The following is a 17,962-nucleotide window of genomic DNA, read 5'->3' on the forward strand; positions in this document are numbered from 1 at the left end:
ACCTGGGATCTACATCTATATCATCTATATTCTATGGTGGAAGAAAGGCAGGGTAATAAATGTAACAAAATGTATAAATAGTGCCTCTGGCACAGGGTAAGCCAGAGCTGGAGTATGCTGGGCACCTAATGAGAAATGTGGAGAGTATTTGGATTAAAATAACATAAAATATTTTATTGGATTTGTTTTGATTGTATACTACTCTTTGCTGGTGTTATAAGCTTTCTTGGAGGGTCCCCTAATGGAGCCCAAAGGCACAGCATAAATGCTATAAATAAGTTTTGCTATGCCCAACTTGAGATGTTGATGAGATATCCCGGAGAAGGTATCAGAAAGGCAGCGGATGTCAGATTAGGGTTAGAAAATGTATATTGGGAGAGGCCTCGGCACAAAAATGGCAGTGGAGCTGTGAGAACAAATGTGATCACATAGGAAGGAGTGCGTAGAGACCACAGAGTAGAAGACCAAAGACTGAGCCCTGTGAGACTGCTATAGGGAGATGGAGAAATGACAGCTGAGAAAGAAGGAAGAAGACGAAGAAAAATGCACTTTGATGTAAGGCATTTGCACAGAGCAAGGAATTATTGATAGCTTAGGTATATTTCTTTTCTTCTGATCCTAGCTGTGCCTTTCCTTTAAATGCAAGCCCCATTTATACCACATGCAGTGCAAGCAAGCAGGCAAGCACTTCCAGAATTTTAACAAGTGGATATAAATTAATATTGTCACACCAGTGGAAGAAAAAAATTGGAATGGAGAGCACTTGCAGCTTAGACTGATCATACAAATATTGATGGAACATAAAACCAAAAGAATGTGTTTAGTTTTACAGCCACGGTGGTACAAATATTTTTTATTGCAGGCAGATAGTATTAATTTGCATGGGGAAGGAAAGATGGGATAAATGCAGTAAATCAATGAATTGGCTTTAAAAAGATATCCATTTTCCTCCAAACAATTTGCAGCGCTTCCCATTTTCTTTTGATCACACATTTCTACTTAACTTCATAACTCCCCTCTCTATTATTCCTTCTTGCAAAACCCCATCTCTACTGTGCCGCAAGCATTAATTCCTGATTTCACTTGTCCTTTAAGTTACCTAGCTCAGTGCATAGAACATTTCATGGTCATCTAGAGTGGCTATGTTCTCTTTTAAAAATATTATTGATAGCATCTTATTATGTCACATACAGTTGAATTACTCTCAATTGCTTGAGCAATGATGGCCACCTTTGAGAATCTGCTTAAGTTGAAGGCGATGTCAAGGAGGCAGAAACATTGTTCTTCATTCTGAGGCACTTATGAAGTAGCATTTAGTTATATATCTGTTCAGCTGAAGAAAGGTGTGGCTAGAATAAAATACTATGCCCATCTCAGCAGTGCTTATAGCAGGGTTCAGGCACAATTATGCAGCACGTCTGATGTATATAGTCCAAGCGTGCTGGTATTCTAAGTCCAACAAGGTTCTAAGCCATCTATTGGGCTGATGGAGATGATTATGAAGTCAGGGTGCGCCATGCATTTTGCATAGCTGGTTTCCTAACATTTGGCACAGGCCAGCCATAGACAATAGGCTCCTGCTTTTCTAGATTCATCAGGGCACATTTTGAGGGCTAAAGAATGAAACTGGACTTTCTGCAAGTCATTTTAATGTCAGGACCCTGCAATTGCTCTAAAGGCTTGCATTACCTTCCTTCATGCATTTCCTTCTGTAGCAAAATTTTGTGAACCATCTTCTAATGCTTGTCCCATCTTATGATTTAAAGCGAATCATGAATAGAATATTAGTGGGCATCCTGACCATAGTTAAAAATGAAAAGGGAAGGGAATGGATATTCATGTTAGACAGATGAAGGAAAGTAATGGAGTACCTGCTTCCCATATTTTCAATATGATTCATTGCAACTGCATTGGGTTCTTACAGAACTGCTAGACGTTTGATTAAGACACAACATCCTTTTGGTACTTAATGAGTGTGCATTTATTTTGACTGACAACTTATGCATTGATTATTTAATTCATTCTAATGACATTAAAAAACCCCCAAAAACTTTAAAATCTGCCATTTTCTGCTTCTTTTGCACCAGTAGTTCCACTGAGAAAAATAGAACTGTGAAATGGGGTGGGGGGGGTGGGACTTGATTCAGGAATGAATTCCCTAGGGAACGTTCATTATTCCATCTTTCCAGTGAAATTGCTTTATGCCATTCTGTGACGATAACAAATGAATATGCAATATTGGAGTGCTGGTGTATATGAATACACAAGTAGCCAATCCCTCTGGTGCTCTTGCTATTTTTAAGGTATACTTTAATACTTCTGAATAAATTCCTTTGTTTTAATGTTCCAAACATCATGACAGATTGTAGCAGAACTTTTCCAAGGTGCCATGCCCAAGCAATTAGCAATGGTCTCTACAGAGAGTCTCCACAGCATGGCGGCAGTTCACACAAACCTGCAATCCCCCTGGTAGCTCCGCATACTTCTGAGAATCTTTAGTAGGAAACTGTCAGCTATTGTGACCTTGCTGAATTTGCTTTTTTTTATTCTTGGGTAGTTGTGTCTATTTTTGACTCCATTTGGGGTACTTTGGAAAAATATGTGTCTCAGAGTGCATTCTTGGCATTAGTAATAATCAGCTGATGCATATGCTAAAAGACTACATATGGAAACCTTGCCTAATGTAACACCTTATTTGCAAGGGTTGTGTCGAACTGATTACAAGACACACGGGCCTTGTGGAAGTGAATTTCTATAGGATTTGTGGGATTCCTTCTTTGATATGGACAACACACTCTTACTGCCTGACTGGCCAATTTTGATCCTACCAATGTATTTGATTCTTCTTTCCAATTTAGACCTTTATAATATAGAATCCCCCCCCCCCTTTTAGTTTATTCCTAATTGTTATATTCCTAATTGTTATACTGGCCTAGACTGTGTACATAGCCATATTTTTAGAAGGCACATCTACACACCTTTTCATCTTATTAAAAGTATGCCTTACACAGTGGGAAAGGCCATCTTCAAGTGGGTCTGGGAAAGCTATTGTTCATACTTGAACAAGTTACATCATTGGAATCATACATAATGTTCAGCTCAATGATAAAGTCAATTCAAATTGAGAAAAATACCCTTAAAATACCCTTAAAGTGGTGGTTCCAAAACATTTCTATTCCTTGATTTAATTTCATTTCCCTCCATCTTTCTTCCAAGGAAATTGGTGTATATGATTCCATTTTTTATAAAATTCTCATATCAATCTTGTGATGTAGGTTAGGCTGAGAGTAACCCCAGTGTTGCTGAGAAAGTGGTGAGATCCTTCTGAGCTGACAGTGGGATGAGGATTGGAGGCACTGAATCACAATGGCTCTGATCCTACCTCCAGGGTCATTTTCACATAATAGCACTGGGTGATTGTCTTTTAGTCACCTGGCTAAAAGCTGTGCTGTGCAGTGCCACAGTGTACTATCTTAACCCCAGTGCTGTTCAACATCTATAGGAAGTAATGGGAGCATTCATTATCATATCTGTGGCATGGTTTCATCTGTGCAATGATGATATCCAGTTCTACTTCTGTAACCTCTGAATCAGGAGAGGCAATGCAAACCCTTGCCTGGTGGTTGAACTCTGTGGTGGGCTAGATGAGAGCCAATAAACCAACTCTGAATTTTGGCAACATGAAAGCACTGTGGGGAACATTTCCCAAATCCAGATAATTGGTGAATTGCCTAATTTGGATGGGGCAAAAGAAGAGGTTTGTAGTCTGTGGGCTCCTGGGTCCATCGTTATCATTAGAAGCCCAGGTGACCTCAATGGCTAGGAGTTCCTTCTACCAGCTTGGGCTGCTAAGACAGCTACAGTCATCTCAGGACCAGGATAGCATGACCACTGTTGCCCATGTGTTTGGTAACCTTCAGGCTCTATGTGCTCTATAGGGCTGGCCTTGAGATTGGTCTAGAAGCTGTAGCTGGTATAAAATGTAACAACTCAACTACCCATTGGAGTGGAATATTGCAAAAATGTTACGCCACTGATAAGTTTAAGGTGCTGGTTTGGGGACCCAACCGATCACTGTAGACGAGGGCCTTCTGTGTGGATACCAGCTTATCAGGAGGTCTGTGCCACACAAAGTAGGAATTGGCCATTTAGTGTGGAACCTACCCTTTGGAGTTCCCCCTTCCTGAACATTAGACAGGAGTTGTCTCTGTGGTCTTTTTTGTGCCTACTGAAGATTTGTCATCCAATAAGCCTTTTAAGTTGAGATCTTTCCCAGTCTGTATCTGTAGTGGAGTGATTTTTGAGTGGTTTTCAATATGTCATTTTTGTATTATCACCTGTTGCTTGCCACCATGAGCTCCTTTGGGAGGAAGAACAGGGTACAAGTTAAATAAACATACAAACAAATATTCAGAACATTGGCCCATTCATCTCACTATTGCTTACACTGATTGGCAGTGGCTCTTAAGGGTTTCAGTTGGTAGTCTCTCCCAGCCTAACTTGGAGATTTCAAGTCCCTTCTGCATGTAAATCAGACAATCTTCCAGTGAACCACAGCTGTAGTCTTGTTAGAACTCTACAACTAACAACATAAATTTTGGTAAAAGAGTGTTTTTGTACATCTATTCTTCTCAGTAACACAACAATTTGCAATTTGAGATTCACTAAGAATGTAATTAAACTATGTTCTCAGAATGACCAACTGGACTTGTTGACAACAACCTAAGTATGCTATTCCTTTAACTCACTGACAAACTGCGATGTGTGCATTGCATTGCGACGGGTTACATCACTGGTCATGACATGATGTAACCCAACGCAGCATGATGTAAGCGTCGTGATACATTGGAGATTTAAAGAAACAGCAACGTTTCATATTTAAAATTTAGCTTGGGGAATTTCCTTCTGGCCTGTCTTTTTGACCTTAATGATGATCTTTTAAAATATATGCATTATTTGATTGTGTTATTAAAGGAATAATAAACAGTGAAGCGTAGGAAAAATATGGTACAAAATGGTGATAAGTTTGAATGTTCCTGACTTCTACGTGTATCCTAATGGTTAGCTGACTATAAGGGCAAAAATTGGGGTGTCCTGTATTAAACTGATAACTGCTTGTAGCATACTCTGGTCTGGATAGTGGCAATTATTCTTTAGGAATGGCCCAGGCTTGCAGTAGGGTGTTGGATTGTGGCAGGTTTTTATCTTAATGTGGTTTGAATTATTCACCATGCAGTTAAATATAAGTGATTGCAACTTGGTGGTGAAAAAGTACCATAAGCATGTTATTCTATGCTTCCTTCGTACATTGAATCCAATAGGACTACTGTGTATGAGATCAGACTGGAAGTGACACATCTCATCCTTTTGATCCTTGGTATGTCTATTCTGATATATTAAAAGTGACCTGAACTCATTTAGATAAGATCTTTCACTTCTTAATTAACTTTGGAGTAGCCTCTTGAGTCTAGACTTTTAGCTGAGCTACTTTTGCCCTTCTTCTTTATTCTGGGTTATACAGTTTTTCTGTCTTCCTGCTATGGCCTGTTTAAATATTCTCCATGCTGTGTCTAGAATGATTTTTCACTGCAGATTGTGTTTATGGAAGAGAGACTCAAAATAAGATAAGTGGAATCCACAGGGAGAAATTGGAGCAGTTAACATAAAAACTAATCAGATCATGACAAGAGGATTATGGACAGAAGAGTGTGTTTTAAATAGTAAAGGAGAAACCTGCAATATTGGCTTGTAGACTGGATGTTGAGCATAATGAACTGAGCACAACAGTGAAATTGTAAACCTAGGAGCCTGAGCAAAGAGGGAATACCTAAGATTTTCAAACTGATGAAAATTAATTACCCTCGGGTATAAGTAAATGGAAGATTTTCTTTCTTTGCGGTCTAAAAAGACACATTACTGTGAAGTTTTGTGGTACAATTATTTAATACTTCCCATTTCTGGACCTTGCTTTGCAAAGGATTGCACAGATTAATATTACTATGAACTAGTCTTTACAGCAGCCTTTGTTAGTTTGGTGCCCTCCAAATGTTTTGAACTACAACTCCTCACTAGTCCCAGCCGGCACAGCCCCAGTTAAAACAATGTACAGTGTACCCTGCCAAATCCATCAGTCATTTTCATGAGCAAAGCTACTGGAAAAAAGTGCTGAAGTAGTTACTGCTAGACTCATCAATAGCAGATTACTGTGGACCACAGGGGATCCTGACACAAGGTGGAAAACCCTGGGGTGATGTAAGTGAAAATATTAAAGAGGAGGAGGTTGAGGTAATGAAAATAAGACACTCAAAAGAACCTGGAAACAAAGGCAGGAAGAAAGTTAAGGGAACACATAAGAACAAAGAACCATTCTGAACTTTGCTGAAGTGTAGTGAGAAAAAGGAGATCAAAACCAAAGGATTGAGATATGTATTAAATTATGGGAGAATAGGGAAATGAATAGTGGCTGACAACTAGCAGTTAGTTAGGGATAGACAAGTCTGCCTATTCCAGGTCAATAGAACTCTTTCGGATGTGTCTGTTCTGTCTTCTTTCTCTATTAAACTGTAGTTTCAATAAAGCCACATGAAAATTCACATTCAAATCATATTTTCTAACATATATTTCGCTCAAAACGTGCATTTTGAAATGTATTTTGATAGCTTTCTGGAGGAGAATTGCATCAGGGTTCAGGATCCGTGGAAGCCAACAGTGCTATCTGAACCATGTCTACTTAGAAGTGAGTCCTGCTGAAATCAATGGGGCTTACACGCATGGGAATAATGTTAGGATTATAGCTAGAATTCTGCTCAGGATATTTGTCCAGAAGGTATGCATCAGATCAGTTCATACTAGAGGCCAAATCAAATTCTGAGGGACTAAAAATGGGATGATGTTTATGAAGAAGAAAGCCAAATTATATTTTGATCATATTACAGATTTTTGCATACAGAAAAGTCAATGTACGTAGCTTGGGGTGGGGTATCAAAGTACACTTAAGTAAGTGGGAACACAAAAACAGAAACTTTGTCTACCAATACTGTATGGAAAGAAAAATGACAAAAGCTCAGTTGTGATGGGCTTCAAGGGCCGGCCAGTACTTTGCCCACACTTTGCCATTTCAGTAGGACCCAATCCACACTACTATGTGCCAGCCAGGAATGCATTTTTAAACAAAAAATATATTCAGTAGGTTCCAAACCATAATGATGTTAGCCACCTGCATAATGTCAGCTGGTAATGGAGCCCAAAGGGCTGGAGCTGCGGCAGTAAAAGTCTGGTTTCTGGTACAAACTGAGCATACCTCTAGGGCATGTGGTATTCTCAACAGCCCCATCTGAGCAGCGCAGTTGCCAGACAGGGATACAGGTTCCTCCAGTAATCTGAGTTAACACCAAAACACAAATGGGAAGTAGAACTGCACAAAGTAGCCCTTGCCTGTGGTATCTGTGCATAGAATGGAAACATCTGAAAAGCATAGAGCAGCTTGGGCATGTGCAGCCTTCCATGCAACCTGGAATCCCAATTACTCAGGTGTCCAGATGACATACAAGGTTGAACATGTGAAGGCTTCACCCCATTTTAGCCATTCACATTCTATGAATAGACACTAGGGGCTGGTTGCGGCCTTGCTGCCTACTTGCAAGTTGGTAGTAACCATGAGCAGTATCCCTGGATATGGTTAAAAGTCTTCATATGAATACAGGTCATCATACTGTAAAAGAAATGCAACAGAGAGACTGGAAATGTTTCTTGTGGTGTGTATATAAGCTGCACAGGGAGAACCATGTTGTGTTAAAAGTCAGGTGAAGTGACATCTAATCTCTTAATCTACATTTACCGTATTTATTGCCTTTGTTGGTGTGATTTACCAGGGAACATCCTTCCACAGTCAGAAAAGCAGACAGGTCCCGGGGTCAAATGCAGCCTTCCAGGATTCTCTATGTGGCCCTTGGGACTTTCCCCAGGTGACACGCCTTCTCAGCTCTGCTTTGTGCCTCAAGTGTTTCTGCCTGGCTGAAATGTTTCCTTGAGCTCGGATAATGTCTCTTCGTTGCTTGGATGTAGAGAGGTATATGAGAGCATGTATAGAAACTAGCCTAGTGTATAAAGGTAAAAATTGCATTTATCGCCCATTTTTTGTCTCTGGCCTCCATATGCCATTGGCTTATGGCTCTGGGAAAATTATTCAGTTGGGAGGATGACCCCTTCCTCTGAAAAATATTGTCTGTTCCTAATGTATTGTAAACTGAACATCCTTTGGATTTGTGGCCCTGATGTTTTACCTCATTAGCTTTCACGATACCATCTGGTTCAACCCATGTCAACACAACTTTTTTGGCTGGTCTCTCTCTCTCTCTCTCTCTCTCTCTCTCTCTCTCTGCATATCCCACTAAATGAGAAAACTCAACATGGCAAAATTATAAGCAACAGAAGGGGGAGCCTTATAAAGAATGAATAATGTCACTCATAGTTTAGAGAAATGTCACACCAAGCTTATATGAATCAATTTTCCCCACATGCACAGAACACCATCTGTGCAAGGGATTGTACATACTGTACTACTCTCTTCACCTGCGGCTCCCCTCATAGTCAGTCAAGACTGGAAATGGGTTTTCCCCAAAGATCTTAGCCCTATGAGAGTTCCTACATGTTATGTCTCTGTGTATCCAGATCCATGGGAAATTCTTGATTCTAAATAAGAGCTGTAACTGTTTCTCACTTCTGTTTTTGCTCTCATGGTAAGTAAAATTTTGTCTATAACTATGGCAGGTATTATGTGCCTGGAACTGAATGTGTAATCCACACATAGGCCTGAATCTTTCACACTCAGATGATTCTCAGTTTGAAATTAGATGTTTTAAGTTCATTGTTGCTTATGGTGGAAATGTGTATTCAGTGAAACAAATATCCTGACTTCTCTGTGTTGCGTAATATTTTCCATGTGTGTTATCTGTGTTAATTATTTTGTTTGTATTAATAATAATTACATTAAATTCATTTCAAATACCACAGTGATTTTTGTCAGAAGACGAGCTACGTTTGGCATGTCCAAGATGTTGGGTATGCCCAGTAGGATTTTTGACTTTTCCACTCTGAACAGCAACAGACCCAAATTTCTATTTGTCATGTCACAAAAGTGTATACCTCTCCTTGGTGTACAGAATAGTTGTGTAGTTCTTTGGATCCAAACCATAATGACTTGGGAACAGAGACAATGGCACAACTTAGGCAGGCATCTGAAACAGAATTTCATATTCATTTTTCACCACTTATCCCCAATCTTTTAAAATCTTTGCTAATTAAAAAGTCTTATTTGATGAATATTGTACTATGATAGTGCACTGAAAATTGGACTGTCAACTGAATTACAAAGAATTCATGTATACGGAATGTATTTTTTTCTTATCAATTTTGAATGCAAAATAAGCAATCATTTTAAATAAAATTAATTGCATTGTCACAACATTTGATTTTTTCCTACCAGTTTTTTTCTGATTTGTTGTCTTTAGCATTTATGTTAGTGTGCAATTTGCATCCTTTTTTTCAGATTCAAATTTTGACTTTTTGTGTTACTTTTTTTTCTTTTTTCCACTTTTTGGATAGTTTTTTTCCTTTAAATTTTTGGGAACCTGCTGTTTTTGAATTCTCTTTTTTCCCTTTATTCTCCTGCTCACTCTGATCCCAGGAGCCAACACAAAGAAAAGCGCAGATGATATAACCAGTAATGATCGTGGGGAAGACGAAGGTATTTTTTGTTTTTGTTTTCCCAAAAACTGAAACGTGATATGCATGAACATTAACTTTCCCCCTCCTTTATTTAATCACACACATTTCAGTGTGCTGCTTTATTTTCTTCTTATCTGGAATCAACTTTCCTTTCCACCTGTTTTTTTCTTCTTCCAAAAATAAGACACAAATTAGCATTTAGATGACTGCAATTCCCCTTTGAGATAAGTGTACAGGTTATCTGTAAATATGTGTGAAGTGAGTAACATAAATATTATTTACAACCAAAAATGCTTCCTTATTCCCAGTCCGAATTTTTGTCTAGGAAAAGGGGGAAAATTATGGAATTGAAACCTTGCATGTGTATCTTTTCCTTTATCCTTTTTAGTAAATTCACTTTCACCTTATCTCCCTCTTTCTCTTCCCCATATAGTGGATGCAATTACTTTGTCTCCAGTTTCAGTCCCCACTCCCCTGATATTTCAAAGGAAACTGTTTAATTTCTTTTACTCTTTAAAGCTTTCTTCCTTTGCATGTATCCAGGACAACATTAACACTACCATTTACTCCCATATTGCTCCCAGAAATATGGTTTGTGTGTTTATATATTATATATAGCACACTAGTGATGCCCATCCTTTTGGGATGTCCATCACTTCCATGTTATTGTAAACATGCACGGAAGCATAATCATGTGGGTATATGTTTTATATATTTATATATATATAAAGTCTGTGAAGTGTCATGGATACAACTACTTAGGTTGTAGCAACTGCGTTATTCTGGTAGGTGTAAAGGAAGCCTAACTGTGGTGGGGACTTTAAATTTTTTTGGGGGGGGTGGTTGCAGGATTCATTTAAACCCCTGTGGATTATTGGGTGCTTGTTATGCAATGCAAGATTTTTAAAACTTTCCCCATAAGGATGTAGGCAAGTACCTTAATAATATGACATGACGATGTTTCTCTTTCTCTGTTTAATAATAAGCACATACACTATAACAATACACTATCAGCATTTGGTTATATTCAGATTAATCACAAACTCTTACGAATTTCAGAGAAAATCTTAATTCACTCCTAAACCTCTTTATTGTTCCACATTTAATAACAGCTGTAATAACAGACCACTATGCTTTGAACCCTTTTCAGGCAAAAATTACACTTAGCTTGTTTCTTAGTGTTACACATCCTGACAAAGGTTTGCATAAACAGATGAATTATCTGAGTCTGCCACTTTCATGCATTCTGGATTTCAACCTCACATCCTTGGTGTCTGGTCTTTTCTTAGCCTTATTTCACTTCTTTTCTGTGTTTTGAAATTTGACACTACTTCAACTAGCATGGTAACATTTGCCCTTTCTGTTCCCTTCAGAAATCTTTATAGTGATGGTGCGGTCACCTCTTAATCTCCTTCTTTCTCGAGAGTTTACAATTATGGTGGCTTTTCTGACCTTTTCAAGTGCAGCTGCTGAGATCTCTGCTTCCTTGTTATTGCAACTGTTCACCTTCTTTTCCATTGCTCTGCTGCTGTAATAATGCCTTTCCAAATAAAGTAATTAGACATTTAGTTCATACACAGCAAATAGATTCTGTCATGCAAGGGCTGAGCTCAGAAATTAGTTTTTCTGTAAAGTACGTCTACCCTCCCTCCCTCCCTCCCTCCCTAAGTTTGATTATTTGATTTCTATACCACTTAATATATTAAGTAACATTTTCTGTTCCTCTTATGGGGGCAGATCTGAAGGAGGCTGCCAGTTGCTGCCCCCTATGCTAGAGTCTATATCTTCCATTTATGCTAGGTAAAGGAAGGTATTATATTCCATACTGGTATCTTGAACAGCACTACAAATGTGATTCTTAGCAGAAAATATATGTTTTATTTATCTTGCCAAGGATACGTGAAAATATACTTCTTTGCAAGTCTGTTGGTTGTTAGCTAGCGCATACCTACCATAGGGGAAGACCTTCGTAATATGCTGCCCTGTGCGAGGCCATTTGATGCCATCTCCACAGCCCTCACAGGGCTGGCTTGAGCTGGGCTTTGAGAAGGAGGTGTGAGGCTCTGACAGGTTCCTAGAGCCCTCCTTCACTGCATGCCTGGTGCAACCACACCACAAACACTGCCCTAAATCCACTTCTGCTTACCATGTGTTCTAGAACCAATACAGATACATTGGCGAGTCAATATTTTTCTCCATCAACCTCTGGATTCAAATCAAGAAAATGTGGGAGTATAAAACACCACATATTGGTTTCATAACGAGAGGTAGATTGTGGACTAAAGGGAAATACTATTTCCCATTAACATAGAACTATTAATTGCCCGGCAATTTATTAAATAGAATATGCAACTATCAGACCAACTAGTTTAGGAGAGGGTGGTTGAATGGTACTGTGGCCCTACGCCCTACCTCCAAATCAAGTCACTTATAGCTATATCCCCCACTTTTATACATACCTTTGGTTGGCTAAATGGGAGACTCTTCTAATGGGTGAGCAAAATTGGCTGCTCCCAAGATACTACCATTTTGCTTCTGTTTTGCAAATCACAGTTCAGCCCCACAGATGCCTCTAAAAGTGGTTTCAGTGGCAGGGAGGCTTCTTACAATAATGGGAGGGAAAGGTTACTTATTTTTGCATCTTTCTCCTCCTCCTTTTTCTGTGAAACATTTTGGTCTTTTTAAGTATTTTTGAAGGAAGCAATGGTATGGCAAATTGGAAATGTCATTCCTAGCGGTCCTCCGTTGATTCAATTTAATTAGTTTAGACAAAGCAGAATGCAGATATGAAACTCTTTTTGTCTCCTTAATATCTGTCAAGATATTTTGCCCGAAGATTTTCCCCACCCACTTCACATCTTACTGTGAATGATAATTTTTGGTGGTGATAGTTTGTTGAATATGCTTCAAGAACTGCAACATTATCAGTTTCGGAAATTGAGGAAGACAGAAAGACATGGGACGGTGCTGCTATTTATGTTAATAAACCTATTAAAAGTTTGCTATTTTAAAATAATGTTTATGTTATAAACCACCTCATAATGACACTTTCTGTACATTACTTACTTCAACTTATGTATTTTACATGTGAGATTCCTACATAAACTTGAGGCCTAGTATTGTGTGATACATATTCCAAAAGCAACACAGCTCTGTTTCGAGTTGTGATCCAGGTGAGACTCAGCAGGTATAGCTCTCTGCCTCCACCACCATTCCAATTGTGCAATGAGAGATGCTGTCACCTGTGGTACTTTTGGCCCTTTCCGAGCCCTATCTCCTTTTTTATTCTGGTCCTAACTGAAGATAAGCAGACTAGTAGATATGGAAAAATAGATGAAGTGAGAAAATATGCAAAAATTATTAACACTTTGCGGGGGCGGGGATAAGCAACAGTTTTCCTTTAATACTTGTATTACTTTCTTGTGTTTTCCTTACTTGTGTTCTTTTTAGACATACATGATCAGAACAGCAAGAAGCCAGTGATGGTCTACATCCATGGTGGATCATATATGGAAGGTACAGGGAATATTGTTGACGGCAGCATACTGGCCAGCTATGGAAATGTCATTGTTGTAACCATCAACTACAGGCTAGGGGTTCTAGGTAAGTTCCCCCCTTTTTTCTTTCTTAAATCAATGAGCTAATAACTAATTCAGAGCCACTTCTGATTTATTTCTCTTAAAGCATTTAATGGTTGATACTTTCTATATGTTGGTTCATGCTGGAAAATCCCAGTGGGTGTAATGGAAAGATACCCTCCTCCATGCAGTGCTTTCAGAATCTCTGCTTCTAATTTGATGAATGCATTTTATAATGAACTATGCCTATTAGTCTCTTCCATCTTCTGGGAAAGAGCACTGAGGCAAAGCTTTGTATAATCAATTCGATTTCCTGTTAGTCAACTCTTGCCACATTGGTTATTGCTTGTGTGGCTGCATGAGGTTTTTCAGATAACATATATTAGATTGGAGAAACTGAATTATATTGGTAGGCGATGTTTTTTTCTTGAATGTAACCACTTCTGCTGTTGCCTAAATCACTGGCTGGGTCATGATGGTATGAATTAAAGGCAGCCAAGATATGTTTTCTTTGTGAATCAGTGACTTCCTTGCCTTGGGCTGAAAACTCTTACAAACACACTCTTATAACAACCTTCCTTGCCAATAATGAGCTGGTAACAACAAACAATGAAACTACATTTGAATATAAAATATTAAATTTGTCAACATATTAGCAGATACATGTGGATTTGGTTTTGTAATGATTTGCTGGGTGGTGAGGAATGCAAACTGTGGCTACTATTCGTTTCAAAATCTCATGCTATATAAAGAATGAGTCACCTGAAGGTCGCCATTATTTTCTCACTGGCACTTGACTGAATTATGCCTGCTTTTAAGCTTCCTCATGAAAGTTAAAGGCTTCTGGTTGTTAAATGTGGTGAAACATAGACCAGAAAATTAGTTTGCCTTATATTACTTAGCTAATAAAATAGCTATGTTTTTTATTTTAAAAAACTACCGTTAATTGTTGTCTCAATAATATATTTTTATTCCCCTGCTTTTGCAAAAACAACAACAACAAAACCATCAAGCAGGAGTGCTTTTTTAGCGTTCTGTATCGCATCTTCATTTCCTTAAATGAACCATTATTAAAGCACGGTGATTTTGTCTATCAGTAAATAAGGCACTCAACATGGAGTTGGCCATGAAAGTAGTTGGGAATGCAACTGGCGGAAGGGGCTGTGGCCAAATTGCTGACAAGAGCTAAGCATTCAAAAGCAGTAGGCCTCTTTTGTTTGGCATGCACTAGTTGATAGTTTGTTTTCAGGCTCAGTTCAAGGTGCTGGTTTTAACCTTTAAGCCCTACATGGCTTGGGACCTGGTTATTTTAAGGACCACTGTATTTTCCTCACATCTGAGCCATTGCTCCAGAACCCTTGATCCTATGAAGGATGGTGGGTAGATACTAGGATTAGAGCCTTTTCTGTTGTGGCACCCACTTTGCAGAATATCCACCTGAGATTCATCATACTCCAACACTTTAATGTTGTACATAGTTAGTTGAAACATGGCTATTTATTAAAGTGTTTGGCTAAGTGCCCTTTTGGTTTACTTCATTGAATTCCCACTTTGATCCTTACTTTTTACAAATGATTTTATCATTTCTCTAGTCTGTTACATTAATGTTGGTTCATTGTGATTCTAGTTGTGGTTTTAGGAGTCTTGCATATGTTATGAAATATTGGTTTTTTTTTAAAAAAAGCAGCTTTGAGTGGGATACAAGTTTTTTTCAAAAATAATATTAAATACATTAAATATATTTCATCCCCTATCCAATACCTACCTCTCAGAAGAATAACAGTGAAATTTTAACTATAGCCACTGAGAAGTAAGTATTGAATCCAAAGGGTTTATTCCCAGGTAAGGGGGTTAGGATCATGGTCTCGATGTGCTGGTTCTCTCATATGATATTGTGATGAAAATAGAAAAGAATAAGAATAAATGGTTCAGCTGATGCATTAATGTTGAAGGCTGTAAGGAGGAAAAACAAACTGGCATTTGTGAACCACGCTCATAGTTCCCACTTCTGTACTTTGTTTGGTTGCCTGCGGTTAGTTCTTAAGCAGTGTCTGTTGGGCTAGGCTGGCAGTGGCGATGATCTCTCTTCACACTTGCAGCTTAGTCTGACCAGTTGAGAACACCTGGGCAGTTCAGGGTTATTAGTCTGCAATCTGGCTGTACCACAATTATGCATCTTGGTCAGTCTCCACCTTTTGGCTCTCTGGCTGCCCAGCTCCTGTATGTGCCTCCTCCATTCCCCTCCTCTGCACTGCTGACATATCCAAGCATATGAGTCAGTTAAGCGCATCATTGAGGGAGGGAGGCAGCTCACCCTTGCTTTAACCTGCCTCCACTTCTTGGAAGTGATGGGTGACACATAACAGCAATTTTAAATGCCACGACCCACCTCCATGCAAAATATCCTTCTGCTACCAAGTCTGTCCTCTGTCCCTGTCCCTTCTCCCACTCAGAGGCATGAGAAAACGTAGGCTCCTTGCCGATTTTCCTGTTCATGTTCCTGATTAATAAACTGGCATCTCCTGTGCATGTTGGACATTAAAAATACCTTATGGTTGGGTTATTCTTGTTTGACAATGTCGCAGTTAATGCTAGCTGCCTTGAGCACTTCTTCGGATGTGGGAAGCAATATGCTAATTTCTTAACAAATAATAAAAAAATGTGTTTCCTTTAATACTATCAATCACGGATGTCAGAGTAACTTGTAGGTTCAGTTTCTAGCGTGGGTAGTCATTCCACAATTGTAGTGCAAACAATTATCCTAGACTCTGCCTTCAGTCTAATTTTATAATTTTCTTTGCAGGATGAATTGTTGGGGAGATAGATGTGCAGACATCTGTGCAAGCTAGCCAGGGGTTGAATAGTGGAGAATGCATATATATATATATATATATATATATATATATATATATAACTCATAGGAGACCACCTGTTTCCAAATGTGCATTCTGTTAAAAGCAGTGCCTAGCATCCATATTTTGATATTCCTTCAGATGGTCTTCCAGTTTATACCTGCTGTTCCTAGATTTCTGTAGTTATTCTAAGCATGGGGCAGAAACTCAAAGTTGTTGAGCTTTTTGCCGCTTTCCCAAAATTTCCCAGGACATATGGCAACCCTACTCTATGACTGCAGTCCTAAATGCACATATTTAATAGGGTTTACAGACAAAATGTAATTATGCAATCTAATAGTATATTACTAGTCCCAATAATACATTTCAGTATCTAATTGTACAATACACAAATATTTACAAATTTAACAGTTGCTTATTTTAATATTTCTTCTTCTTCACTTAGAACATTTAATATCAATGATGAAGCATGTGAACTATAACAATTTAAGTTTTGCTCTAAAGCCATCAGGCAAAGACGGGCAAGGGGGGTGTCACATGCAAACACTTCACTAAAATACAGCAGTTATGATTCATTTAAATTAAAAGTCTTAAAACATGTTGAATTTCTGTTATAAGCCACCTGCTAACTGAAAACAAAATTGTTGTTAAAAGCAACACATTAGGCTGTTTGCGGTTTTTTGTGTTCAGGAATGATTTTCCCTATCCCCACCCGTTTGTGACGTTTAAAATGTCATACCCATCTCTGCTCAGCAAGACTCCACCCTCCTCTTAGTCTAGAGATTATTTAATTATATCTATTCACCTGATCCATGTTCAAGCGGTTAATAAAACTCAGCAAGAAAAGATGCCTCATATATGCCTTTATTCCCAGAGAAAGCTAACTAAGCCAGTCTCAAGATTTTGCAACATTTCACTTGCACACTGAGCCTTTCTGTAGATCTGAAATTCTGATACAACTATGGAGCCTTAAATGCACCGAGAGGGCTGTATAAGGATCTGTTGAGTATATTGGCTGAGTCATACACTGAACTACACTAGAGTGACATGCATATATAACTGATACCCAGGCTGTTTGTAAAGCTTTGTTCAGATATAGGGGAAGTACTGAAGAAGGCAAAGACTGAATTGATGGCCTTTCTTTCCTTCTATACTATGAATAAAACAATCACCACTAGCTAGGTTCCATACTTTCACAAATAACAAAGCATGCACCAGAATAAGGCTGTGGGTAGTTATAGAGGTGGACTTGAAATGAGGGATGGAAGAGAAATGAGGTTTGGTTCACATTTTAATGCAAACCTGCTTAATTTGCACTTCCTGAAACAACACTTAAACTGAAACACAGCTATCTTGAGAAATGCACACTGTTTGTGGTGTATCTCCAACTAAAATGCATATATTGGGGATAAAAAGTGCATATGCACGCGACATACAAAGAATCATTATATTAGAGGGAACTGCTTGCAAAAAAAACATGTATATTAGGCAGAATTACATACAAAACTTAAGAAAAATATAAGCATATTTTCAGGATGTACCTTAGGCACAAGCTGCTAATATCCAATTCAAGTTATACTACCTGTTGTTGCATGTACTACACAGTCCCATTTAATTTATTGCTCTCTTGGATTTTGATAATAAAATTTGCTAGTTAAATTTGCTCCTTAGGAAAAAATGCAGTGCTTTCATGGGCAGAGGAATGGATTAACTAGAGACTAGCAGAGAAAGCTGAGATAAAAAGGTATTTTGATACAAATGGTTTCTTTGAAAGGTTGGGAGACATTGGTTCTTCCTCCTCCTCCC

General features: G+C 38.5%; 1 protein-coding gene across 6 annotated transcripts in view; it reads left to right on the forward strand.

Annotated features, from left to right (window-relative positions):
- Positions 1 to 17,962, forward strand: part of NLGN4X (neuroligin 4 X-linked) — a 156,840-nt gene that overhangs the window by 63,698 nt on the left and 75,180 nt on the right. For 4 of the 6 annotated variants that reach the window (XM_079972602.1, XM_079972601.1, XM_079972604.1 and 1 more), the window contains 2 exons: positions 9,686 to 9,745; positions 13,177 to 13,329. The exons of 1 other annotated variant lie outside the window; for it this stretch is intronic. In XM_079972602.1, the coding sequence (XP_079828728.1) occupies positions 9,686 to 9,745; positions 13,177 to 13,329 (213 nt within the window). The remainder of the gene's footprint in view (positions 1 to 9,685; positions 9,746 to 13,176; positions 13,330 to 17,962) is intronic. One more of the 6 variants, XM_079972605.1, reaches the window with a different exon arrangement.

Source organism: Podarcis cretensis (genome assembly GCF_951804945.1).
Source record: "Podarcis cretensis genome assembly, chromosome: 4".
Taxonomy (NCBI): domain Eukaryota; kingdom Metazoa; phylum Chordata; class Lepidosauria; order Squamata; family Lacertidae; genus Podarcis; species Podarcis cretensis.